The sequence below is a fragment of the Mus caroli genome, chromosome 10 (assembly GCF_900094665.2).
Source record: "Mus caroli chromosome 10, CAROLI_EIJ_v1.1, whole genome shotgun sequence".
Classification (NCBI taxonomy): domain Eukaryota; kingdom Metazoa; phylum Chordata; class Mammalia; order Rodentia; family Muridae; genus Mus; species Mus caroli.
Genome location: NC_034579.1, coordinates 74292680 through 74317151, shown reverse-complemented (window position 1 = coordinate 74317151; position 24472 = coordinate 74292680). Strand labels below are relative to the sequence as shown.

The 24472-nt window shown below is 57.6% G+C and overlaps 3 protein-coding genes across 12 annotated transcripts in view; 2 read left to right on the top strand and 1 right to left on the bottom strand.

Annotated features, from left to right (window-relative positions):
• The first annotated feature begins 494 nt into the window (after window positions 1-494).
• Window positions 495-8699, top strand: Pcsk4 (proprotein convertase subtilisin/kexin type 4). 5 transcript variants are annotated; one of them, XM_021174204.2, is made up of 15 exons: window positions 499-811; window positions 1024-1128; window positions 3499-3591; window positions 3673-3801; window positions 3904-3980; window positions 4081-4169; window positions 4347-4519; window positions 4608-4820; window positions 5786-5886; window positions 5971-6074; window positions 6147-6264; window positions 6544-6729; window positions 6873-6997; window positions 7618-7746; window positions 7876-8699. In XM_021174204.2, the coding sequence occupies exons 1-15, from the start codon at window positions 575-577 to the stop codon at window positions 8019-8021; spliced, it is 2025 nt and encodes a 674-aa protein (XP_021029863.2). In that variant the 5' UTR covers window positions 499-574; the 3' UTR covers window positions 8022-8699. The 5 variants fall into 5 exon arrangements, with proteins under 5 accessions (XP_021029865.2, XP_021029862.2, XP_021029864.2 ...); XM_021174207.2 differs by having other exon boundaries at window positions 500-811; window positions 7618-7691; window positions 7876-8041; XM_021174206.2 differs by having other exon boundaries at window positions 495-811; window positions 5971-6264; window positions 6514-6729; window positions 7618-7691; window positions 7906-8041.
• A 587-nt stretch (window positions 8700-9286) lies between these two features.
• Window positions 9287-11643, top strand: C10H19orf25 (chromosome 10 C19orf25 homolog). Of its 2 annotated transcripts, XM_021174478.2 has the most exons (3): window positions 9294-9654; window positions 10346-10524; window positions 10852-11187. In XM_021174478.2, exons 1-3 carry the CDS (start codon window positions 9525-9527, stop codon window positions 10921-10923), a joined length of 381 nt encoding a protein of 126 aa, XP_021030137.1. In that variant the 5' UTR covers window positions 9294-9524; the 3' UTR covers window positions 10924-11187. The 2 variants fall into 2 exon arrangements, with proteins under 2 accessions (XP_021030138.1, XP_021030137.1); XM_021174479.1 differs by having other exon boundaries at window positions 9287-9654; window positions 10346-11643.
• The window catches only part of Apc2 (APC regulator of WNT signaling pathway 2), a 22297-nt gene continuing 9467 nt past the window's right edge, over window positions 11643-24472 (bottom strand). For all 5 annotated transcript variants that reach the window (XM_029482599.1, XM_021174477.2, XM_029482600.1 and 2 more), the window contains exons 9-15: window positions 23554-23941; window positions 22854-22949; window positions 22503-22642; window positions 22070-22147; window positions 21751-21867; window positions 20883-21097; window positions 11643-18841 (exon numbers count right to left, since the gene is read on the bottom strand). In XM_029482599.1, the coding sequence (XP_029338459.1) occupies window positions 13855-18841; window positions 20883-21097; window positions 21751-21867; window positions 22070-22147; window positions 22503-22642; window positions 22854-22949; window positions 23554-23941 (6021 nt within the window). In that variant the 3' untranslated portion in view covers window positions 11643-13854. The remainder of the gene's footprint in view (window positions 18842-20882; window positions 21098-21750; window positions 21868-22069; window positions 22148-22502; window positions 22643-22853; window positions 22950-23553; window positions 23942-24472) is intronic.

Genomic DNA, 24472 nt, shown 5'->3' with positions numbered 1-24472 from the left:
CCGGCTCTGGCCAATGGGAGGGCAGGGCGGACAAAGGAGGTGGGGCCTGCCCCGTCTCCCCGGCCGCATGGCCCTCTGGCCAGGGTGAAGGCCGGGGCGGCAGCGAGGAGTCCCGAGGGGGCGGGGCCCCAGGGTGATGGCGTGTTGATTGGTCAAGAGGGTGTGGCACGATAGTGATTGGACAAGCGGTAGATTATTGACGGAGAGCGATTGACGTGGGTGGAGCTAGTTGAGAACAGATGGGCGGAGCCTGGTAAAGGTCAGTGCTGATTGGACAGACCATAAAGGAGGCGGGACTACACTGGATAAAACGAAGCTGATCGCGAAGGAGGGGGCGTGGAGAAAAGTGGGCGGGGCCAAATACAGGTTGAAGGTACCTGTTACCTTGAACCTGCTCCTAAGGGGCAGATGGAGGGGTTGTCCTTGTATAGGTGGAGAAAGTGAGGTTCCCGAAGGCTTAGGTCCGTATGAATGTGTCACTCCTTGTGGACTATTCCCACTCCTCCCAGGTGGGGAGGGGGTGGGGGAGGAAGGAAGCGCAAGGCCCCTTGGGAGTTGACAGCTTCGGGTTGCTATGGTGTCCAGGCTGGGGGGGCTTCCTGAAGCCCCGCTCCCGCCCCGCCCCCCCGCTATGCGGCCCTCTCAGACAGAGCTGTGGCTGGGTCTCGCTTTGACTTTGGCCCTCCTGGCTGTGAGGTGGGCCTCAGCCCAGGCCCCCATCTATGTCAGCAGCTGGGCAGTGCGGGTGACCAAAGGTTACCAGGAGGCTGAGCGCCTGGCCCGTAAATTTGGCTTCGTCAACCTGGGACAGGTGGGTGGGACGTGGGGTGTGGGCCTGGACAACCTCAGATCTGGACAAATGGGAGGGTGTCCCCAAGACCTCCCCAAATATGTATCCGTGTGCCCCTCCATGTTCAATTTGGGATTCTGTGGCTGTCATATGGCTAAGGTGTATAAAGTCGTGGAGATCCTATCAAAGGAGCAGGGTCCCAGCTATGCCCCTGTCGTCCATCGCATTCCCAGATCTTCCCTGACGACCAGTATTTCCATCTGCGGCACCGGGGTGTGGCCCAGCAGTCCCTGACTCCGCACTGGGGCCATCGTCTACGCCTGAAGAAAGATCCCAAGGTAAGAGTGCTCGTGGCTGCTATGTCCCAACAAGTAGCCTTCTGTCACCGTTCCTGCTATGAGTGGCCTGTGTGAAGTGGGGCCTCGTTGGGGAAGCCATGTGTGAGCAAGGCGCATATGTAACACAACTTAATATCCAGGGGGACTCTAATGATCCCTTGCCCTGCTTGTCCTGGATGGAAGGTCTCATGCACTGGTCCTTCCCCCCACTGCAAGCCACAGGATGTAGGGAAGGAAACCCGTCCATTTCAGCACGCAGGGGAGCTGGAGTCAGTGAGTGTGTAGAACCAGGGGCAGAGCCCAAGTTTTTGGTGCTTCTGTAGGTGTCCTGTCCACATTAGGCCAGTCTGCCACTGGGAACAGCCCTTAGATGGCAGTCAAAAAAACAGGCATGGAGGTGTGGTATGAGCCATAGAGGGTTACAAGATACACTGGAGAGGGGCTCACCTGCACCGGGACCTATCTTAGTTATTGCTATGACAAATACCATGACTGAAGCCACTTCCAGAAGGAAGACTTTATTGGAGCTTATTGGACTCAGAGGGTGAGTCCGTGGCCAGTATGTCAGGGAGCACAGCAGGAGGCAGTCAAGGTGGTGCTGATAGCTCACAAGGGGAAGGGAGAGCTAGCTGGAAAGGGTATGGGCTTCTGAAACCTCCAAGCCCACCACCCACCTCCCAGTGATAGTGATAGACCTTCTTAAACAGGTTCACCTACTGGGAACCCAGCAAAGTAGAAAAGGTGGGGGCCATTCTCATTCAAACCACCACAGGGACTCAGTGTCTTTAGAAGCCAAGCCTCTGAAGGAAGAGAATGAAGATAAATAGAAGTGGATAGATGGACAGAGATGGTCACCCAGGAGAACATGGCTCCTGAGAGAGACTAAGATGAGGTGTAAGGAGAAGGGCACAGGAGATGCTTGGGCTGATAAACAGCACATGGAAAGGCCCTGGGGTAGAAGACAAGACTTTTTCCTGCCTTCCTAGTTGTAGCTTTGAGAGGAGCAGGCTGACTGCTGTAAGCCAGCTGTAAGTAGGTGTGGTGATGTTGGCCGAAAGTGGAGGGGATATGAGCTAAAAGGTTCAGTGGGTAGAGTGGATGGTGGGACGGAAGTCCTGTGTTCCATCCCAGCACCACCCAGGCATGGTAGCACACTCCAGTCATCCATTCACTGGAGAAGTGGAGGCAGGAGGATCAGGAATTCAAAGTTATCCTCAGTTACATAGAGTTTGAGGCTAGCCTGGACTACATGAGACCCCATCTCTGAAAACAGAGAAATAGATAATGAGATGGCTCAGAGGGTAAAGGTGCTAGCTGCCCAACCTAGCTGAGCTCAATCCCCAGATCCAGGTAGAAGGAGAACACTGACTCCCACAGTTACTTTGTTGTTTAATTTTCGAGCTAAGCTAAGGTTTTGCTGTGTAGCCCTGGCTGTCCTGGGAACTCAGAGCAGCCTGCCTCTGCCTCCTGAGTGCTGGGATTAAAGGCGTGCGCCACCACGCCCGGTTCCACTGTTACTTTTTAAAAGATTTAGAATTTTCTTCCTTATATTTGTTTTTACTAATGTGGATCAGCGCTCTGCCTGCTTGTCTGTACCACATATATGCAGGTGCCCAAGGAGCCCAGAAGTGGGCATGGGATCTAGTCGGAACTTGTTCCAGGTGCCTGCAGCAAGCCACCATGTGGATACAGGGAACTGAACCTGGGTCCTCTGTGAGATCAGTCAGTGCCCTTAAGCACTGAAGCACCTCTGTAGGCCCATGAGTTGTCCTTTGACCTCCACATATATGCCATGGTGCATGTATGTAAGGACACACGAGACGGGGGAGGGGGGCAAAGGGACAGAGAGGCAAAGTAGCTACAGGAGGTCGTGGAAGTAGTGTGACATGAGCCAGGGGTGTCCTGAACTAGAGTTTCAGAAGCGGTGGCTTTTTTGAAGTGCTATACCACTTTGGACCTCAACACTCCAGGGGAAGAGGCAGGTGAATCTCTGAGTTCAAGGCCAGCTTCATCTCCATAGTGAGCCCAGGCCAGCAAGAACTACACAGTGAGACCTTGTCTCAAAAGAAAAGAAAAAATAATAATAATCACGCTGCAGGAGGGAGCCAGCAGGACTTGGTGAGAAGGACCTTGGAACCGGGAGGAGAAATGCGTGCGGCAGAAGAGCTGCATTCGCTCGCTCCCAGCGGCTCCAATCATGAATCATCAGGCTGTGTCTGAAAACACAGCTTTGAGGATCGTGGGGGACCCAAAGAGCAGCTCCCACCTACATGCCTGTTAGTTAGCAGTGTGTCCAAGGAGGTCTTCGGCCCTCCTGGCTGCGGGCCCACACCTCTGCGGTAGCTGGTTCAGCCCCTGTGCACCCTGCAGGTGCGCTGGTTTGAGCAGCAGACTTTGAGACGCCGGGTGAAGCGCTCCTTGGTGGTGCCCTCAGACCCCTGGTTTTCCAAGCAGTGGTACATGGTGAGCACTTGGGCTGGGTGGAGTGGACAAGGGGACCATCCTGAGCCCCTCTGACCCCAGGTCCTTCCCTGCCTCTCATAGAACAAGGAGATACAACAAGATCTCAACATCCTAAAGGCTTGGAACCAGGGACTGACCGGCCGGGGAGTGGTGATTTCCATCTTGGACGATGGCATTGAGAAAGACCACCCGGACCTCTGGGCTAATTATGTGAGTTGTCTAGGGATCAGAGCAGCAGGCCAGGTCCCCCGGATGGACGGACGCAGCTGGCCTCGCCTCACTATCATCTTCCTTCCCCTACCTGCCCTGCAGGACCCTCTGGCCAGCTATGACTTCAACGACTATGACCCAGACCCCCAGCCTCGCTACACACCCAACGATGAGAACCGGTGAGCTAAATGCTGTGTTCTGGGTGTTCCTGGGGCCTGCAGAAATGAATGCCAAGGTGGGATGGGACAAATGTCTGTTTTCCCCTTGCCCTGGAATAAGACATGGAACACGCTGCGCCGGGGAGGTGTCTGCCACAGCTAACAACGGTTTCTGTGGTGCCGGTGTGGCCTTCAATGCCAGAATTGGAGGTACCAGGGGTGAAGGCTGGGGGTGGGGTGTCAGGTTAAGCTTGGCTAGTGCAGGGACCTCCGTTCCCATCCCTGATGGCTGAGCAGTGCCAGGCCCTAGGCTGAGGGTGGCAAGGAGGTGACCTGGTAGGGCAACCAGAGTTGGTGCTGGCGCAAGGCCCACGCCCACCTGCGCAGGCGTGCGCATGTTGGATGGAGCCATCACTGACATCGTGGAGGCTCAGTCCCTCAGCCTGCAGCCGCAACACATACACATCTATAGCGCCAGCTGGGGCCCGGAGGATGATGGCCGAACGGTGGACGGACCCGGCCTCCTCACACAGGAGGCCTTCAGGCGTGGTGTAACCAAGGTGACCAGGAACCACACCCTGGGCGGAGGGGAAGGGTCCCCTGGGGTTGGAGGACTGACTCTGTTCTCTCGGGTCACACTCCACCCAGGGCCGCCAAGGGCTGGGCACACTGTTCATCTGGGCCTCGGGAAACGGTGGCCTCCATTACGACAACTGCAATTGTGACGGCTACACCAACAGCATCCACACACTGTCAGTGGGCAGCACCACACGGCAGGGTCGAGTGCCCTGGTACAGCGAGGCCTGCGCCTCCACGTTTACCACCACCTTCAGCAGCGGTGTGGTCACCGACCCACAGATCGTGAGCATACAGTCAAGCCCACACCACAGGCCCCACCTGCAGGGGGTCTTCACCTAGACCCCGCCACCCCAGGCTTCACCCCCAGGCAGTGGCCACATCCCTCCAGATCCCAGTCTCCAAGCAAGTCCCACTCCACAAGACCTGGCCACACAGGCCCTGCCCCTTCTGCCCGGCCACCCCCCCCCTCGGGCAAGATCTGTGCCAGTGCCTGGTCTATTTGTGCCCCTGCCACATGGAGGCTCTCTGAAGAACATTCCCTTTGTACGGGCTGACTCTGAGGTTCCCCATCATTGGGCCATTGACTGTGTGGCCTCTGCCCCCCTCCCATCCCCACTTCACCAACCTTTGAGGCTTGGCACGTTTAGATGTAGGGCTATGTAACATTTTGAACTCAGTGCTCAGTGGTTTTGGAGCTTAGTCCTTAGCAGACCCTTAGTAACTGATGAACTTAGTCCTCAGTACTTGCTAAACTTGGTCGTTAGTATTCTTTTTTTTGTTTTGTTTTTTGTTTTTTGTTTTTTGTTTTTTGTTTTTTGTTTTCGAGACAGGGTTTCTCTGTATAGCCCTGGCTGTCCTGGAACTCACTTTGTAGACCAGGCTGGCCTCGAACTCAGAAATCCACCTGCCTCTGCCTCCCGAGTGCTGGGATTAAAGGCGTGGGCCACCACGCCCTGCCTAGTCGTTAGTATTCTTTATTTGAGCCAGACGCTCACAGTGTAGACCAATCTAGGCTGGAGGTCACAGCTTCTCCAACCTCTGCCACAGTGAGTCCTGGAATTAAATGCCTGCATCACCAGGCCCTTTCAGTACCTTTTGGACTTAGTCCTCCACGTGTTTCTTCAGCTTTTCTGAATGTTCACTTAGTCTGATGTTCACTCTGTAAACTTAGTCCCTAGTACCTTCTATACAATTTCTCCATCTGGGCTGCGCACTGAGCTCAAGGTCCCTCTGCTGTCTGTCCCCAGGTCACCACGGACCTGCACCACCAGTGCACCGACAAGCACACGGGCACCTCGGCCTCTGCCCCACTGGCTGCTGGCATGATCGCCCTGGCGTTGGAGGCCAAGTAGGTGACCGTGGGGCCCCGCCCCGCCCCGCCCCGCCCCGCCCCCAGGGGCGGCTCCCCGCTCACTCGCCCTCGCCCCCCCAGCCCGCTCCTGACCTGGAGGGACCTACAGCACCTGGTGGTCCGCGCGTCCAGGCCGGCGCAGCTGCAGGCGGAGGACTGGAGGATCAACGGCGTGGGGCGTCAAGGTGCGGCGGGGCCAGGCAGGGGAAGCGGGTGCGGTGCACTCAGGGCCAGTGACCGCTACCCCTCCCGCGCAGTGAGCCACCATTATGGCTATGGGCTGCTGGACGCGGGGTTGCTGGTGGACCTGGCTCGTGTGTGGCTGCCCACTAAGCCTCAGAAGAAATGTGCCATTCGGGTGGTGCACACCCCCACGTGAGAGAGCCCCCGCCCACTGGAGGGAGGCCCCGAGGTCCAGATTCCACGCCCACGCGGGCGGTTCTGTCCAGGTCTCCACCTTGCACTTTGTAGTAGCTCCCCCTCCTCCACTACCTCCCCATCCTAGTCCAAGGTAGGGAGAATGCCCCGAAATCTCAGTTTACCCATCGGAGGAAAGAGTGCCCTCAGGCCCTTAGACACCGCCCGCCCCACCAAACCCGCCTCTGGGCTCTACCTGGCTCGCAGCGACCCACAGGACCGCCCTCACCCCACCAGCCCCATCCTGCCTCGGATGCTAGTGCGGAAGAACGTGACCGCGTGCTCCGATGGCTCGCGCCGCCGCCTCATCCGCTCGCTCGAGCACGTGCAGGTCCAGCTATCGCTCTCCTACAGCCGCAGAGGGGACCTGGAGATCTTCCTCACCAGCCCCATGGGCACGCGCTCCACACTCGTGGCTATCAGGTGTGAGACATCTCAAAGGGTCCTGGGAGCCAGCGGTGCCCTCCCTAGCCTTCCCAGATGGGACCCTACCTGGGTGGGACTCAGAAGACTTGTGTGAGACGCCACGAGCCCTGTCTCTCCTGTGCCACACCCACTGGCCACAGACCGTTGGATATCAGCGGCCAAGGCTACAACAACTGGATCTTCATGTCCACTCACTACTGGGATGAGGACCCGCAGGGCCTGTGGACCCTGGGCCTGGAGAATAAGGGCTACTATTTTAACACAGGTGAGAGAATTGGCTGTGGCTGTGGGTTGCGAGCTTTGGAGCTGGGGACCCTGCCTTGGTTGACCCTCAGCCACAGAGGATCCTAGGGGTTTTCTTGGAGAAACCATGCCTTTCTAGCACACAGTAGACAGGCAAGTCTCAGCCATTGGTGAATAGTAGGTGTACAGCTATGGGGGGAGTGTGAGGGAGTGAGGAGAATCTGACCTGTGGGGAAAGTGAGGGTCTGACCCATGGTGTAAAATTAGGTTTAAGGTAACTTAAAGGAGGGGGACACTCTGAGCACAGTGGCACACAGTAGGTGCAGTCACCTAGGAGAAGTGGGAAGGGGGTCTGGCCACTGGCACACAGTAGATGTGTAGCAACCATGGGGATGGTCTGACCAGTGCAAACCAGGTGCCGCCTACCTGGGAGATATGAGGTGGTAGTGTGGCCACTAGCACATAGTAGTAGGTACAGTTGCCTAGGGGAAGTGGGGGCCTCCAGCCACTGGCATGAGCAGGTATGCAGCAGCCAGGCTTGGTTGCTACGGGGCCCTGCTTGGGAGACAGTGAGGCTGGCTACAGAGCCTGGCAGGCCAATGACAGGTGTCCCCCTTGGTGCCCACTGCGACCCTTGCCCAGGAACTCTGTACTACTACACCCTGCTGCTGTATGGGACGGCCGAGGACATGACAGCGCGGCCCCAGGCCCCCCAGGTGACCAGCCGCGCGCGCGCATGTGTGCAGAGGGACACAGAGGGGCTGTGCCAGGGTGAGTGGCCGCAGCGCATGGTCACTTGTTGGGTGAGGAGGCGCAGCGGCCCAGGACGGGCAGGTGGGCACCGGCTGCACCCACCAGCTGCAGCCTCATTCCTTCTGTTTCCATGTTGTCCCTATGCAGAAAGTCACAGTCCCCTCTCCATCCTGGCAGGACTCTGCCTTATCTCCAGCCAGCAGTGGTGGTGGCTCTACAGCCACCCACAGCAGCCAGTGACCAAGGGACAGGCCAGCTGTCACCCTCCCGTTACACCTGCTGCAGCAGCCTGAGCAGGGACTACACTACCTGTCCCCTGTCCCTTGTGTTGGGAGAGCTCCAGAGCCCCTCCAATGCTTGCCACCTCTGGTGGCCACCTCAGCTACCAGTCTTGGGCCATGGTGCTGGCTCTGCTGGTCAGGGCCTTTGGGAGGCCCCTCGGCTTGAGGAAGGCCCACCTGCCCCAGGCTAGATACCCCAGTGCCCAAAACCATGCGTGCACAGCTCCCTGGAGGCTGGAGAGCCAGAGATGCCTGGCTGTCAGGACAGAAGGCCAGTACCCCAAGACCCTGCTCTCAGGCTGGAAGAGAGCCTGCCCCAGAAGGCCAAGGCAGAGCAGCTGCATGTGTCACGTGACAGCCCACCTCTCAGCTTCAGCTGCTCCCAGTGGAAGAGATGTGTCCTTACTCATTTTGGAGCAGGTACAGTGGGCAAGAGGTCAGACCACAGCCACCAATCATCTGCCCCTTCCCTGTCTCCAAGCCATCCATAGCCCGGAGTCTAACCTCATAGTTGCCAAATAAAAGTTAAACAGAAGATGTTGAGTTTATGGTGTCCTTGAGGGTACGGTGGGCCCCTGGAGGAATAAGGACCCACAGAGGAAGACTGCTCTGAGCCCAGAGACCCTTGGCAGGAAGATCCACCAAGTGCTGAATTACCATACGCCATAAACAGAAAGCTAGCTCGCTCCCCCATCCCCCACTGCTTTTTTTTTTTTTTTTTTTTGGTTTTTCGAGACAGGATTTCTCTGTTTAGCCCTGGCTGTCCTGGAACTCACTTTGTAGACCAGGCTGGCCTCAAACTCAGAATTCCACCTGCCTCTGCCTCCCGAGTGCTGAGATTTAAAGGCGTGCCCCACCATGCCCGATCTTCCCACTGCTCTTTTGAGACAGGGTCTCACTGTGTAGTCCTGACTGTCCTGGGATTCCCCATATAGACCAAGATGATCTTGAACTCACAGAGGTCTGCCTGCCTCTGCCTCTCAGTACTGAGATTAAAGTACTGAGTTAAAGATCTACCACAAGGAAGCAAAGCCTGTGGCTAGGTTCCATCCAGCATTTATTGAGCGCTCACTGTGTACCTGGCAATAGTTGGACACTGATTACTCTCAAAATCACGTTCACCTCTTTCCTCCCACCACAAGGGGTGAGGGAGGGCAGAGTTCCTTCTGATCTTAGCACCTAGGAGCATCTAGGCTTAGGGCTCTTTAAGACGGGGGAGGGGTTTCGCGAGGAGTGGCGCTGGAGTGGACCGGAAGTGCCGGAACGTACTGGCGTTCAAGCAGGAAGCGGAAGCGGTGGCGGCCGCCTAGGTTCTCGGAACGAAGATAGGCAGCGGGGTTTTCCAAGAGCAAACTGGCGCGGAGATCGAGCCAAACTCCGAGGTCCTGGGAGGAGGGAAAGCGAGACGGGGTAGGGACCTCGGCGCAGGTCTGTAAGGGGTGCGCGTAGGAGTTCGCGAGGTGGGCGGGCCGAGCCGAAAGTGGACCCCCGGTTAGCGCGCGCTCCACCTACAAGATGAGCTCCAAGGCGAAGAAACGCGTGGTGCTGCCCACTCGCCCCGCGCCTCCCACGGTGGAGCAGATCCTGGAGGACGTGCGAGGGGCACCCGCTCAAGATCCTGTTTTCACTGCCCTGGCCCCGGAAGGTAGGAGAACGTGAGACTCCCGAGTGGGGAGCAAACCGACTGCAGGGACGAATCTTGTCCCTGGCCTTCTCTTCCCCTGCAAAGACAGATCATCAGAAATAAAATTGAAAGTGCTCCCAGCTCTTGGGAGGCAGAGGCAGGCGGATTTCTGAGTTCGAGGCCAGCCTGGTCTACAGGTCGACAGAGTGAGTTCCAGGACAGCCAGGGCTACACAGAGAAACCTTGTCTCGAAAAACAAACAAACAAACAAACAAAAAAGTTGAAAGTGCTGCTGAGCTTGGTGACTTAAACCAACTGGGGTCTTAGGGCAAGAAGATTGCTGTGAGTTCAAGACCTTGTCTCGGGGGCGTGGCCAGCTGCTCCTACAAATTAATGGGGGGACGGAGTACTTGCAGGGGCCATATCTGCGAGTCCTGTCCTAGGATCCAGGAACCCAGGCAGTCCTGGGTAGAACGGCAGGCCAGGGTGGCTGGAGGTGTCCTGTCCTCTCCATGACACCAAAACCTGAAACTGAGTCTTGTTTTCTAGTGTCTCAGTGTTTTCTGAGTCTAGTTTTCTATTAAGGCCTATATAGCCCAGGCTGGCCTTGAACTCACCATGTAGCCAAGGATGACCTTGAACCACTGATCCTCTTGCCTCTGGGTTGGTGGATGTCAGGCCTGGGGATGGTGACACTGTTTCTTCTCTTCAGAACCCCCAGACCCATCCCCAAGGGCTGAGGACTCTGAGATCCAGCAGGAGCAGATCTACCAACAGAGCCGGGCCTACATGGCTATGAATGAGAGGCTGCGGCAGGCGGGGGATGCTCTGAGACAGAAGTTCGATGGCCTTCGGCAAGCTGGTCAGCGGCTGGAACAGGATATCAGCCAGGTGACTTCAGCCACCTCCTAGAGCCGAGGTTACACCTGATGTCCTTGGTCCAGGCCTGGGCACCTAGCAACCAGAGGCTCTGGGTCAACATTTGCTGTCCCAACCCTGGCCTGGGGAGACCCAGTGGCCCACCTTGCCAGCTAGCAGCTTTGTCCCCTCTTCCATCCTTAATTGCCTCTAATTCATGATGGGACTTGGGGACATGGCCACCTCCTCATTCATGGGGACACCGGCCTAGATTGCATCAAGGACTTGACTGCAGGTCGGGGCTCAGAGCCAGTCTGCCCCATAGTGACTGGTGTGCTCTTCTGTTCCATGTCACCCCAGGCAGTGAAGGTCTTCATCCCCAGCATCCACAGCAGGCCAGCCACTGGCATCTTGGTTGAGAGAATGGGCTAGCTGCACGTTTCATAGAGCCTGGCTCAGGCCCTCTAGGGCTACACTGCCTTCTCAGTTCTCCCTGGGGCCGGGGAGACTCATCAAGGGAGTTTCCATTCTGGGGAGCTCAGGGGTCCAAGAGGAACTCAAAGGCCGGGTCCCTGTGTGTGGTGAACGTTGCCCCTTCTGGACCTGTGATTTAGTTTGCCTTCTTGCAGAAGACCCACCACTCTTGGGGTGGCTGGACTTTAGTTCTGGAAGATTAAAGATGTTTGATGCCTGAACACATATCTCCCTTAAGCCAGGCTAGATCACTGGGTACCCAAGCCCCTGCCACCCCTTGGCAGCTCAGGCGCTGGCTACTACACCTGCCTCCTTGGGTCCCAAGCTGGCTGGAACTGTTTTGTCAGAAGTGGCCTTAGCTTGTGGCTACGTCATTCCTGACATTCCACATTCCTGGCGGTCACGGGGTCCAGCTTGCCCTGACCAGTGCAGTTTGGACTCCTGGTCCCCACCTCCACCATGACACCTCCACCACAAGTGACCAGTGGCTGATGGCCAGGTACGGCTTGGCTGAACCTCAGTCAACCTTGGCTCCAGCATGTGGGGACGTGACACGCTGTCGAGTCAGTGAGGGGGCTCAGAAACGCCTTCTGGGGTTGAACAGAGCTGTAGAAGAAGGTCTTGGAATGACCTCCCTCCCCCTCCAGAGCCAGTGATAAAGATGAAGCTACAGAGCGACGGAGTGTCTCGCTTTATTAAAGATATGAACAAGAATCAGAAGCCAGGCAGGGTGTCCACCCGGGGGTCTGCGTGGGGGGTCGGGGTCAGTATGTACAGAAGTGTAACACTGTAGTAGAACAGGGCGGAGACAGTATGGCAGCAGGGGACACACTGACCAGGTGTGAGCAAGGGGTGACATTGGCCAGGGACAGCGACAGACAGACACACACACACAGTGAGGTAACTGGTGGGCATGATGCCCTGGTCAAGCACCCAGTGGTTAGTCTCCGGTAGACCACTGGTGTCCAGCTCAGAGCGCTAGCAGCCATCGGCAGCCTGGCGGATAGCAGACCCCTCCTGTTCTGAATCTAAGGGCACACCAGCTCTTACCTACCCTGGGCTGGATGTTACACTGTGTCTTGTGTCCCCCACTGTCTGGGGTGAAGAAGGCAAATGTGGCTGCTGGGCCCCCAAGGCTGACAGGACGGGAGGAGGTGGCTGGGAGAAAGATGGCCCTTGCATGCTGGTGGCACAGCCCAGACATCTCTGCTGTTCCACTCTGAGTCCGCCCCACGGCCCACGTGGGGAAACTGAGGATCAGAGCAGCACGCTGGCCACCTGGGCTCCCACACTGTGTGGTGCACAGGCTCAGTCTACAACCCCAGTTCAGGGTCATCCTGGGATGCCTCTGAGGTTTGAGAGGGTCTCCTAGAGCCACTTGGCTTTGTTCTGAAAAGGGCCTTCCGTGTCCCCTCCCTACCAGTCACCCGCAGGCCAGCAGCCCTGGCTGGCAGGCAAGGTCCTGGCATTGAGCAGTTGGTGTCTGGAGTTTCTACTGTGACATTGACCCCAACAGTTAGGGGCCAGAGCCCCCCAGACAAGGAAACATCAGGCATTGCTTAGACTGTGGACTTTCAAAGCACTGGATGGGTGTCATGATAGGGGTAGCCCACACATGGTGGCCCCTAGTCATCAGCCTGCCCCTGTGAGGCAGCATGCTTGGCTCTCGGCTTCCTGCCATAAAAGGGACCTATGGAGAAGAGGACAGCAGTGTCATCGTCCCTCCCAAGGCCACCCGCCCCACCCCATTCTCAAAGCCACTTCCCTCATCTCAGAAGAGGGACTTGAGGCCAGCTCAAGGGATGGTCCCTTCTCTGGGGACAGCTCATGCAGATGGCCATGGTTATAGGGCCCCTTACCAAGAGCAGTCTGGCATTCCACAGTAGAGAGGTTGTTGGCTCTCTGTGGAAAGACCAAGCTGAGTCCTCACTCTGCCCCTGTGATAGCCCAGGTCCTTGAAGGCTTGGCTACCTTACGTCTGGGTCCCACTCTCCACCTGGGTCCCTGCCCTCTGTAGCAGCTCCAGGCGCCCCACACTGTCACCAAGCCCCCATTGTGATTCCAGGCTGTGACTGAGGCACGAGAGAGAGAGATCTGATCTGGTCCTAACACCTGCATCATAAGACAGGCAGGCCTGGGAAGGACCAGGCTCACACAGACGGGCCCACCTCCCTTCAGGGATGCTGGCTGACTCCTGGGCCCTGCAGAGCCTAGCCAGCTTGTCCTTGGAATTAGAGTCCCTCCTGTCAGTAAAGGGACATAGTGTTGGCTGATCCACAGGTTTTGTGTCAAGAGGGCTGTTTGCCCTTGGCAATCTCTCAGCGGCCATGACGAATGCTGGGAGCAGCTTGTCTACAGCCCCTCGCCAAGCACTCTTCAGCCCGCCTCGGAGAAGGCAAACACCCCTGGCAGAGTCATCATTAACCAATTACCCCAGCACTAATTACAGGCTTCCACAGTGCAGGGCTGAGGCAGCCCCAGCTGCCACGCAGAGGCTCACTGCCCCACCCCGCAGCCTGTGCCCACCTCAGGCAGGCAAGCACAGTCATCTCCCTAGAAGCCATGTCCACCCACCCTCCTGCTGGGTGCAGCTCAGGACAGGTCCTGCATGGGCCCACAGCTAGTGGCTCTCAGAGATCGGCTGTCCACCCCTTCCCAGGCCAACCTCAGAAAATGGGGCTGTGTGTGCCCTGCGGCCAGTCTATAGCCGATTCCCTTGAGCCCCAGGCATAGAAGCACGGGCTGGCCCTAAGGTGCAGAGGTGCGAGCTGGACAGCGGCTCTGAGGGCATAGATGCGCCTACTCAGAGCATTTAGAGAGCAGGCCCACGTGCAGCCAGCCTGGGCCACAGGGTGAGGAGAGAAAGTTCCGGATTCAGGCCTATACCCACTACTCCAGGAGACTGGCTGGAGAGGAGACCGGGGCTTTCTCCACTGCGGAGTCACTGGCCATTGTGGCCGCTGCCATAGGGCTGGGCACATAGTTGAAGGGGGGAACCCGTGCAGCCCTGCTGGGGGAGCCATGCCTGCTGGTGGGAAAGCCTGCTATGACAGCACTCAGACCCTCATGGGGGAAGGGCGCTGAGGCAGGAGGCTTGGTGAGTACTGGTCCATCCACATCGCTGCCCTGGGGAGCCACAGGGCCGCTAGCCGAGGCCTGTGGCAGATCCCTGCTTTCCAGGCTAGGTGACGTGCTAGAGTTGGTCTTAGAAGTGGCCACGTCCTCTGTTTGCACCACTGCGTCACTGGTCTTGCGCTGTGGAGTTCCAGCGGGGCTGTCTTCGGGTGACGAGACCCTGAGAGGCAGGGCAGTGGCAGGCAGCGTGCTGCGCAGGATGTGGGGGACATCTTCATCTTTGATTCGACGCCAGGTCGTACCCGGAGGAGCTACCCTGGGCAGCGGCCTGGCCTCGCCATCACTTCCCCGGCGTGTGGCATTGGCCTGGGTGGTGGGCACAGAGACAGCGCTATCGGGCCTGCGGGACACACTAATATGTGGCAGGGATGCGTACCGCTTGACTGTCTCAGGCCGTCCAGGGCTCGCCCGCACAGGCAGGCGTGAGGGGCTCTCAGAGCTGGTGCGTCTGGGCGCACGTGGCGCGAGACCTGGCTTGGCCTGTAGGGACCTCTGTGCTGCCAGGGGCTGCCGTGGGGATACCCGCAGCTCATCGCAACGAGAGGAGCAGAGAAAGACAGCAGGGAGTGCAGGCCGTCCACGGCGGGGCGAAGCGGCCTGGGAGGTGGAGGCTGTGGAGTCCGCAGAGGACAGCTCTGATCTGCGCCGCCGAAGGAGACCTGGGGATTCCTTGATGAAAGTCAGCTGCCTTCGGAAGCCTGAGCGATCCGAGGACTCGCTGCCACTGGAGCGAGCTGACGCCATTCGCACCAGGCCCAGGCGGCTGCCACGTGCCCCAGGAGTACCCTCAGCTCCAGCTCGGCCCCTAGAGCCAGGTTCTGGGGATGGCCTGGCCAGTGGAGGTGGCACTCGCCTGGCTGGCCTTTGCATGAATGGGATCCGCACAGGTGACTTCTGGGTCTTGTGTTGCTTAGCCAGAAGGGCCCGCGCTGGTGACTTGGGCACCGGGGACCCCCCAGGGCCAGGCAGAGGTCCTCCTGTTGGAGTGGCCAGAGGGGACCGCCTAGGCAGGGGCTGGGATGCTGGGGAGGTCTGTGAAGAGCTTGAGGACGGGGTCTTGACGAGGCGGGCTGGAGGAGTGGCACTCCTGGGCGGGTGGCGCAAAGCTGCCAGCTCAGAGATCTTGCCCGGTCGGTGGAGGCTCCGTGAACGTTGTTGCTCAGGGCTGGGGGCTTTGGTGACAGTTTCTGGCTGAGTGGTACCAGATGTCCCTGTCTTCTTAGGTGTGGTACAAGGTCCAGAAATACCTTTGGACTGAGTGCGGGAGGCTGGGCCGGCTGAGTAGATCACTGTCCGCCCTCGGAGCATGGTCGACTCCCCTGCCGTCATTTTCTGGGTACCCTTTGCCTTCTCAGGGCCATTAGGTAGCCGGGGACTCCCATTGATCTTAGTGGAAGTTGTGCCCCGTTTCTCAGGACGCCAGGCACCTCCAGCCTCTGCTGCAGGCTTTCGCCCTTTCCTGAGCTTGGAGGGCTGGAGGGTGGAGCCTGCTGACACCCCGGACACCAAAGACAAGAGGGAGTCAGACTCAGAAGATGCTTCCAGGCTGGCTTTGGCCGCTGCCTGATGCAGCCACGTGACAATGGAGTTTGCGCCCTCTTGGATAGCCTGCCACTCCACACTGTCCAGGTCAGAGGCTGGATCGGAGCCAGCCACCTCCTCCTGGCATTTCTGGGTTATCTCAGTGGGCCTTATGTCTGACCTCACGGCTCTGGGCTTGCGACGCCGCGAGCCAGGCATCTGGGTCCGGCGCCTGGGCATGGCCAAGCTGATACATCTCTGCAGAAGTTCCTCTTCTGCCCTTGGGCTAGGAGAGCTGTCCTGTTTACTACCCTGCTTCTGGCCGAGAGCATGACTGGCCGGCTGTTCAGAGGCCTCAGGCTCACTGAGGGAACTAGCTGAGGAAGTCAGGGAATAGCAGGGCGGGGTCTCATCCACGATCAGTCTGGGCTGGGCTCTCACAGGAAGTGTGACAGGCTGGGCCGCCCTGGATGGAGTCTCCTTTCTGCCTGCGGGTTTCTCGCGCTTTAGAGCCCGTGGGATGGCGGATGCCCGCCGAGGTGGTGGTGCAGTGGCTGGTGGTTCCTCATCAGAGTCATAGAAGCAGTACACAGCTTCCTCTGTGGGTGTTGTGAGGCATAGCGACTGCAGGGCACCATCTCCGCGGGTCCGGGTCTGGCATGAGCTATCCCTGTTGGACCGAGCACTCTGGGGCCTGCTGAGGGGTAGCTCCAATCCTGCCCGGTTCCTACTGGGCCCCCGGGTGTGTTCTGTGCTCTTACCAGCGCCTGCTGCCTTGGGCCGGTGAGATCGGGTCTGCCTGGCAGGGGCAGCTCGGCCTGTAGGTTTCTGCCTGTCCCCAGGTCCGGCCGGCTTGTCCCTGGAGGGTCCCTGTAAGGTCTCGTCACTGAGCGAGGCTGCACTGGAAAAGTTAACGGGTGTGCCCTCTGCAGAGTCCGTGCCTGAGTCATCACCCCGAGCCGGGGCGGGCACTAACATGTACACAGGGACGGGCAATGCGCGGCGGCCCGGCACCAAGGCCGAGGCCACCTTGCGGAGCCGGGCGGGCATGGCTGCCCCTAGGCATTCACGCAAAGCCTCCAGTTCTTTATCAGTTGCTGACCGAGCCCTAGAACCAGCTGGTGCTGGACCATCCAAGCGGCTGGCAGCCTCGTCCCTCCGACGGTGGCCCCCACCACCCACCCCACGCTCTGGGCAGGCAGGTGGCCTCAGACGCAGCTCCACATCCTGCTGAACATACAGCTCATGCAGGGCCAGTGCACTGAGGCTGGAGGCGCAGGAGAAATTCTCGTCTGGCTTCTCCACTGTGAAGCGAACGCTGCCCGCGTCCAGCTCCGAGGGCGGCTGGCATCTTTCTCGACAGTCTGCGATGTCTAGGAAGCGTTTCACATAGCTTTCCCACTGCAGGCTGAACTGGCTGGTCTCAGGCTGCCCAGGAGGTGCCGGTGGCGTCTTGCTGCGGCTTGGTGGCATCGTCTGCCCGGGGCTGTCTGGCAGCTCGCTGGGACTCACAGTGCCACTGCCCAGCCCACTGCACGGGTCACTGGGGATGGAGCTGGCAATGGAGCGGCTCTCGAAGCTCCCCAGGGAGCTCACGGAACTACAACGGCTCAGGACCAAGGGCGTCTCCTGGACGCAGTTCTCAGATGAGCTGGATGGTGTTGCATCCTCCACCCCAAGACCTCTACTGCGCCCCCGCTGCGGGGCTGGGATGGACACCGGAAGAGAGGTGGACCCAGATGCTCGCCACGCCCTACCCAGCTCAGCCTCACCAGCCTCCTCAAGCCCCTCCAGGGATGAATCGCTGTCAAGGTTCTCCGCCTGGCTAGGGACGGCATGGCCCGTGGAAGACAGAGAGGACAGAGAGCTGCACCTGGAGAGGGACATCGGCCCATCCTGTGCCACCAGCTTCTGCAGCACCTTGCTAGCCATGGGCAGTGGAGAGGCCACCAGTTTCTCAGGGACTTTGCTCAGGCTGTCTGCAGGTATCCATGCCTGTTTCCGAGCCCCTGGGGACGTTCCCGGCCCAACCAGGGGTCGAACACCTGCCCCAGCAGCCCCATCCAACAGTGGAACATGCTGATAGGTTGGGGATAACTTGATTGTGCGCACTCGGGCATCGGTGGCTGCTGTGTCCCGGGCAGGAAGCTCAGCCCGGCTGGGAAGGTCCAGGTCCAGTCGACTGGGCCGAGTCTGTCCGCGCACAGGGTCATCACGGTGCTCGGCCAATGCAGCCAGCGGGCAAGGCGTCATGTGTTCTCGGGTACAGTAGCCATCGCTGGTGCTACCGCTGTTCAAGCTATCATTCGAGAGGCTGGTGTGGGCTGCCTTGAGCCTCAGCAGAGGGTGCGCCCGGCTGCCAGCCTCACGCCTCCCACCCTCGGTGCCCCGGCATGGAGAGCAGGACTGAGCACGGCCCTCCCTTGGTGCCTCCTGCCCAGGGTCCCCCGAGCTGAGACTGAAGCTGTCGTCTGATGAGGTGTGCAGGGCAGAGATGTCCTCCACCAATCGGTCAATCCGAGCCACAGCCAAGGCCAGCTTGGCCTTGGCCTTGGCAGCCACAGCTGCCTCCCCACCAGCCTCCTTCTCGGCTTCTAGGCCACCCTGGCGGGCAGGTGGGGTGCGGGCCAGTGCCTGGCCCTGAAGGAAGGGACCGCCAAGGAACATAGACATCACTGCTGGGCTGGCAGGCTCAGCTGTGGTGGCCGCAGCAGCCAGGGATGGTGCATCATCATCATCAAAGCAGCCAGAATCAGAGGCATAGTCCTGCACCAGCCCGTCCAGGTGGCGGAGAGGTGGCAGGGGTTTCTTTGAAGTGGTCTCTGCCTCAGGCAGACCCTGCTTCTCTAAGTGACTGAGTGCATGCACCAGGTGCCGAGTGTCCAACTCAGCTTCCAGAGCCCTCTGCTTGCGGACGTACAGACTGGGCACGCAGGTGCCTGGGGAGACAGCCATGGCTGCGGCCTGATACTTGGCGGGTCGGTGGGCTAGCAGGTTCCGCAGAGCAGCAGCACTACCCATGGCGATCATCTTGTGTTTGGAGTGGACAAGGTTGCGTAGCATGCCCACGGCCCCCAGGTCCCACAATAGTTCCTGATCGCGGGGGCTGCGGGCAGACAGGTTCCAGAGGGTGCCGCAGGCATTGCTCACGATGGTCAAACTGTGTGATGTGAGGTGCTGCAGTAGTGTCTGCAGGCAGTTGTGGTCACGGAGCACCTGCCTGGGGGGAACCCAGAGAAAAAAAAGGTGGGCTTTACCCCAGCCCTGCAGTGCCCACCATCCACACCACACTGCCATTCCCGCCACACTACACGAGAGCTCCTCTCCCAAGGTCCCCAGCCCAGCCATGCTTGCCTGACTCAGCCACTCCTCTAGGCTAGCTATGCCCTTTGTTCAATCATGCCCACCCATCTCCCCTATACTCACCTCTACCTTGCTGAACTCTTAGCCAACCAAGTAAATTAGGTCCACCCCTGCCTGTGATGACCCCGCTCAGCCAATCACAACACTGCCTCGCTATGCCCCTTGGTTTGCCCCGCCCCACCCCGCCCAGTCCATACCTACCTGTCAAGCCTGTGCTCAACCATGCCCACCTCCACTTTGCCCCCACTAGCTGAACGACCCCAGCTTGCTAGCAAGGCCTAGCCACGCCCCTACATGCCCCGCCCACCACACAAGACTAGAATCTCTAGATATAGCAGATTAAAATGTCCATCCTTTAAGTGTGAATTTGAGAAAAAAATAAAATAGCTATACCATAAGCTTTCCCAGCCGCGCTGCATGATTCCCCGCAGCTGTTTGGATTTGTTTTGTTTTGAGGAAGGGCCTGAGCAAGCCGAGGCTAACTTTAAACTCCATAGCTAGCTGAAGGTGACCTTCCTGTGCCAGGCTTATAGGTGTGTGTCCTGTACCTCCATATCTGGGTTATGTATTTGGTTTGTTTTTTGTTTTTTTCGAGACAGGATTTCTCTGTAGCCCGGGCTGTCCTGGAACTCACTCTGTAGAGCAGGCTGGCCTCGAACTCAGAAATCCACCTGCCTCTGCCTTCCAAGTGCTGGGATTAAAGGCGTGCGCCACCATGCCCAGCTTATTTGGTTTGTTTTTAAGACTTTTTTGTTTTTTGTTTTTTCGAGACAAGGTTTCTCTGTGTAGCCCTCGCTGTCCTGGAACTCGCTCTATAGACCAGGCTGGCCTCGGACTCAGAGATCTGCCTGCTTCTGCCTCTCAAGTGCTTGGATTAAAGGCGTGCGCCACCACGGCCGGCTTCATTTGTTTTTAAGACTTAATTTTAAAATTATTTTTTAAAAAAGATTTATTTTCTGGGCAGTGGTGTCGCACACCTTTAATCCCAGCACTTGGGAGGCAGAGACAGGCTGAGTTCTGAGTTCGAGGCCAGCCTGGTCTACAGAGTGAGTTCCAAGACAGCCAGGGATCTCAAAAAAAAAAAAAGAAGAAGAAGAAGAAGAAAAAAGAAAAGAAAAAATTTATTTATTTATTTTATGATTTTATGTATATAAGAAGCACCAGAAGAGGACATCGGATCCCATTACAGATGGTTGTGAGACACCATGTGGTTGCTGGGAACTGAACTCAGGACCTCTGGAAGAGCAGTCAGTGCTCTTAACCACTGAGCCATCTCTCCAGCCCAATTTTAAAATTCCTGTCATTTTATTTCATGTGTACGGCTGTGTGTCTGTCTGTGCACCATGTGTGAAGTGCCCACCAGCAGCAGAAGGGGGCGACAGAGCCCCTGGAACTGAAGTCACCTGTGGTGAGCTGCCCAACCCCGCGTGTTGGGAACAAAGTGGCACATATGGACAGTTACTGAGACGCACACCATACCTGGCCCCACCCCTTTCCTTTCCTCCTTGTCTGAGAAAAGATCTCAATTGACAGTCCTGACTGGCCTGGAACTTGCTAGAAGCCAGGCTGGCCTTAGACTTGTAGGGCATCCTCTCTCTGCTTCCCGGGTGCTGGGGTGGGGAGCACGCCCTGCCGCGTCTGCCTTATTATGAACATTATCTAGTGATGTGGTTTATGTTATACTCTGTGTATGGTCGTTTTGCCTGGATGTTTGTTTGTCTGTGTGCCACATGTAAGAAGAGGGCACAGGATCCCGTGGAACTGGAGTTAAGGGTGTCTGTGTGTCACCATGCGGTGCTGACGGCCAAACCCAGGCCCTCTGCAAGAGCAGCCACTGTTCCCCTACCATCTCCCATTCCCGGCCTCTGTGATATGGGTGGGTCGTGATGGGAGCTGACCTGTAGTCCTCCCGTGTGGCAATGAGGCTTGACACGTTGCGCAGGATCCCACCGCCACTCTCAATGACTGCCAGGGAGTTCCCTTGGCAACGGTATGTGAGGGTGCTCACCAGGAAACCCAGTGCACCATCTACCTGGCAGATGGCCGCCTTGTTCTCTGTGCTGTGTGCCGACAGGTTCCACAGAGCGCTGAGCACACTCTTTAGGGTCGACTCCTGGGGTGGGAGGGAAGGGTGGTCAGCATGAGGGGTGTAGCCACTCGTGGGCCCCACCACTCGGGCCAAAAGATTTTCCACAGAATCAACAGCCCAGCCTGGTAGTGAAGGATTGTGTATTCAGGAGCCTGAGGCAGGAGGGTTACAAACTCCAGGCCAGCCTGGAATATCTGCAATATGAATAATAATCAAAAAATGCTTCTAAGCTGGGCGTGGTGGCGCACGCCTTTGATCCCAGCACTCGGGAGGCAGAGGCAGGCAGATTTCTGAGTTCGAGGCCAGCCTGTTCTACAGAGTGAGTTCCAGGACAGCCAAAGCTATACAGAGAAACCCTGTCTCAAAAAAACAAAAAACAAAAACAAAAAAAACAAAAACAAAAAAAAAAAGGCTGCTAAAGTAGCTCTTGATTGGAGCCCTGCCTAGAATTGCCCAGTGAGGGGCTGGAGGCATGGTCAGGGTGGAGCCCTGCTTAGAATCGCCCAGTGAGGGGCTAGGGCGTGGCTCAGCAGTGAGGATTCTATGAATGTCTGTACTTCCATCCTCAGTGCGGTGCGGTGTGTAAGGTTGGAGGTTTCAGAGCTGTAGCCTGGGAGCCCTAGGCTCATTCATCCAGTTTACCTTGGTTTCCCCAGTTCCAGGCTGCCCATGCTCACCTTGGAGGCCCGCAGCACACATTCCATCAAGGCGGTCATGCTGCCAACCTCCCTCAGCACCTTCTTGCTGTTGATGTCTGCCCTCCATGACAGATTACGCAGAATACTGGAAACAACCTGACCAGGGTGGGAGAGGCAGCTTCAGTGGGACCCAGAGCCCAGGTTCCAAAGGTGTCATTTCCTCCCACCCACTGTGACCCTGGAAGATGGCCATTAACAAAACTTGGAGTATTCTTAGAAGTGATCAGATAGAGACCTCTGGTAGTCGTCCCAACCCAAGAGAAGCAGGCCAAGCCTGCCTCTCCCCTGCCCTGTGTACCTGATGCAGCTCCTCGCTCTCAGAGCCAAGCTGGGCCACAATAGCTTCCATGCAGCCTCGGCGGGCACACAGTGTGGCCTGTTGGGATTGACATTGAACAGCTGAGGTCACAGCAGTAAGAACAGAGGACTCCCCAGCCCTTCCTCTCCCTTCTCCCAACTGGCCAGCTAAGGAAAGTGAGCCTCAGACTCTGCCAGCCCAGAAGTCACAATTCTCCAGACCTTGGGGGTCAGGGAGCCAGCATGGATGTGACCCCAGCAGAAACCCTTCCCAGCTCCTGCCCTCTCTGGACCACATCATCTGTCTGCTCTACCCATCCGTATACTGGGAATGATTGTCCCCACTTCTCAGGACCATATTCAGTCTGAGGTTAGATGGGGCACACCTCAAGATGGTACCTGACCCTTGCCCAACCTCTTCCCACCCCGGGAACCTTGTTGGCAACGTCTCCAAAGGTGAGGTTGGTGAGGGTCATGCCAGCGTAGCGGCGCAGGGCAAGGTTGAGTGGGTCCTGGGTCATCTTGTGCATTTCATAATCCACCTGCAGTAGTTCTGCCACAGCCTGCAGGCCCCCTGTAGGTGTGGGAAGGGAAGGTGGGTGTCATGGAAGGACTGAGATCGGCCAGAGGGGCCAGCCTCCCCATCCCGTACACATCTACCTTCCCAGTTCTTTATAGCACCCCCCGGGTCCCACCCATCCTCTGTAATGACCTCATGGCATTAAGATAGGTCAGCCAACAGCTGTGGCTAAGGCTCAGGAGAGGACCCTAGATGGGACACCCACCTAGCTCATTCATAGCCCGACGGTATTCTTCGTCAAATGACAGCTTCATCACTGCACAGGTAGCCTGGCAGATCTGTGGCTCTATTGGGACAGGAGCTGTGGGCAGGCATGAGGTTAGAGTCTCCCTCCTGGAGTGATACCCATGTTCTCCCTTGCCTCTCCTCGTGCTGTACCTACTGCTTCAAAATCTGTGGCATGTCAGACACTGACTAAAGGCCTCCTATACAAACGTCTCACAGCAGAGGAGCTGAGGCTACTTACATACCTCCATAGCAAGGATAGGTCAAAAAACTGCTGTAGTGCTGGTGGCACAAGCCTTGTGACCTTATAGGGCCTACGCTATAGGGCAGGTTCAAGGCCAGCCTGGATAAATTAGTGAGACCAAAAGAAGGAGGACTGGTGGCCTGGATCAACAATATAGCCCCTGCCTAGAATCCCCCAGTGAGGAGCTAGAGGCCTGGTTGGGGTGGAGCCCTGCCTAGAATCCCCAGTGAGGGAGCTGGGGGCGTGGTCAGGGAGATTCCCATAGAATCTCTCAGTGAAGTTTTGAGGGCATGGTCAGGGGTAAAGATTCTTGTTCATCCCTTTGCCACACTGTCTTAAGGTTCCTTGGGTTCCGCTAGAAACAGTAAGAAGGTGCGAGGCTTTGTTGGTCCCCTGCCCCAAGCCTATCCAGGTCCTGTGGATGAGGCATACTCACTGTCTCCTGTACCACTTTCTGTCCCGCTGTCCCGCGCCTGAAGCCAGTCCCAGCAGGTCTCGCAGTAGGCTCGGATCTGCTCCAGCACATGCAGCACACGCATCTCCTTGCGTGCCAGGCCCTGATCTGGCTGGGAGAAAACGATGTTGTGCAGGGCCGCGTTGGCGCGCATGCGTGCATCTTTGGCACCAGGCGCTCCGGGGATCCCTGCGCGCCCCACAGACCCAGCCTCAGTGCCATGAAGGATCTGGAGCAGCAGTGGCAGACAGCCCGAGCGGCGCATGGCTACACAGCTCTCTGGCGAGCTGGACATGGCCAGCAGTGTGCGCGCAGTATCTTCCTGGTCGCGCGTTGCCAACATAGATAGTAGCCAGAACACCACCTCCACCTGCAGGGGAACACGGGATGATGGCAGGCTCACAACGGGAACTGTGAGCCACCACTTGTAATTGACAACTCCTTCAGAAGGTGGCTTTGTGGACCAGTAAGATGACTCAGTAGATAAAAGTACTTGCTACGGAATCCGACGACCCGCATTGTATTCCCAGGGCCCACATAATGGGAGGAGAGAAAGGACTTGCAAGTTGCCCTCTGACCTCCACACCCACACCAAAGCATGACCCGCCCTCTCAGGGCGCCCACACTAAGTAGGACTCCTTAGTCCCAGCAATCAGGAGGCAGAGGCAGGTGGATCTCTTGAGTCTGAAGCCAGCCTGGCATACAGGGCAAGTTCCAGGTCAGCCAGGGCTACACAGTGGAACTTTGTATCAGAAAAACAAAGACCTCTCACCTCACAGGGAGCCTCAGTCCAGAGCGGCTTTCTAGCAATGGGGGTTGCTTGAGGACCCCCAGCCCACAACACAGGCAATCCATCTTCAGATTCTCCCTTTTTTTTTTTTTTTTTTTTTTTTTTTTTTTT

Excerpts from the sequence above, each read along its gene's own strand:
- Pcsk4 (XM_021174203.2), top strand. The coding sequence starts at position 575 with ATGGTGTCCAGGCTGGGGGGGCTTCCTGAAGCCCCGCTCCCGCCCCGC. Across the intron at positions 3,592-3,672 it reads TTTCCAAGCAGTGGTACATG|AACAAGGAGATACAACAAGA; the intron begins GTGAGCACTTGG and ends TGCCTCTCATAG. Across the intron at positions 3,981-4,080 it reads ACACCCAACGATGAGAACCG|ACATGGAACACGCTGCGCCG; the intron begins GTGAGCTAAATG and ends CCCTGGAATAAG.
- C10H19orf25 (XM_021174478.2), top strand. The coding sequence starts at position 9,525 with ATGAGCTCCAAGGCGAAGAAACGCGTGGTGCTGCCCACTCGCCCCGCG. Across the intron at positions 9,655-10,345 it reads CACTGCCCTGGCCCCGGAAG|AACCCCCAGACCCATCCCCA; the intron begins GTAGGAGAACGT and ends TCTTCTCTTCAG. Across the intron at positions 10,525-10,851 it reads TGGAACAGGATATCAGCCAG|GCAGTGAAGGTCTTCATCCC; the intron begins GTGACTTCAGCC and ends ATGTCACCCCAG.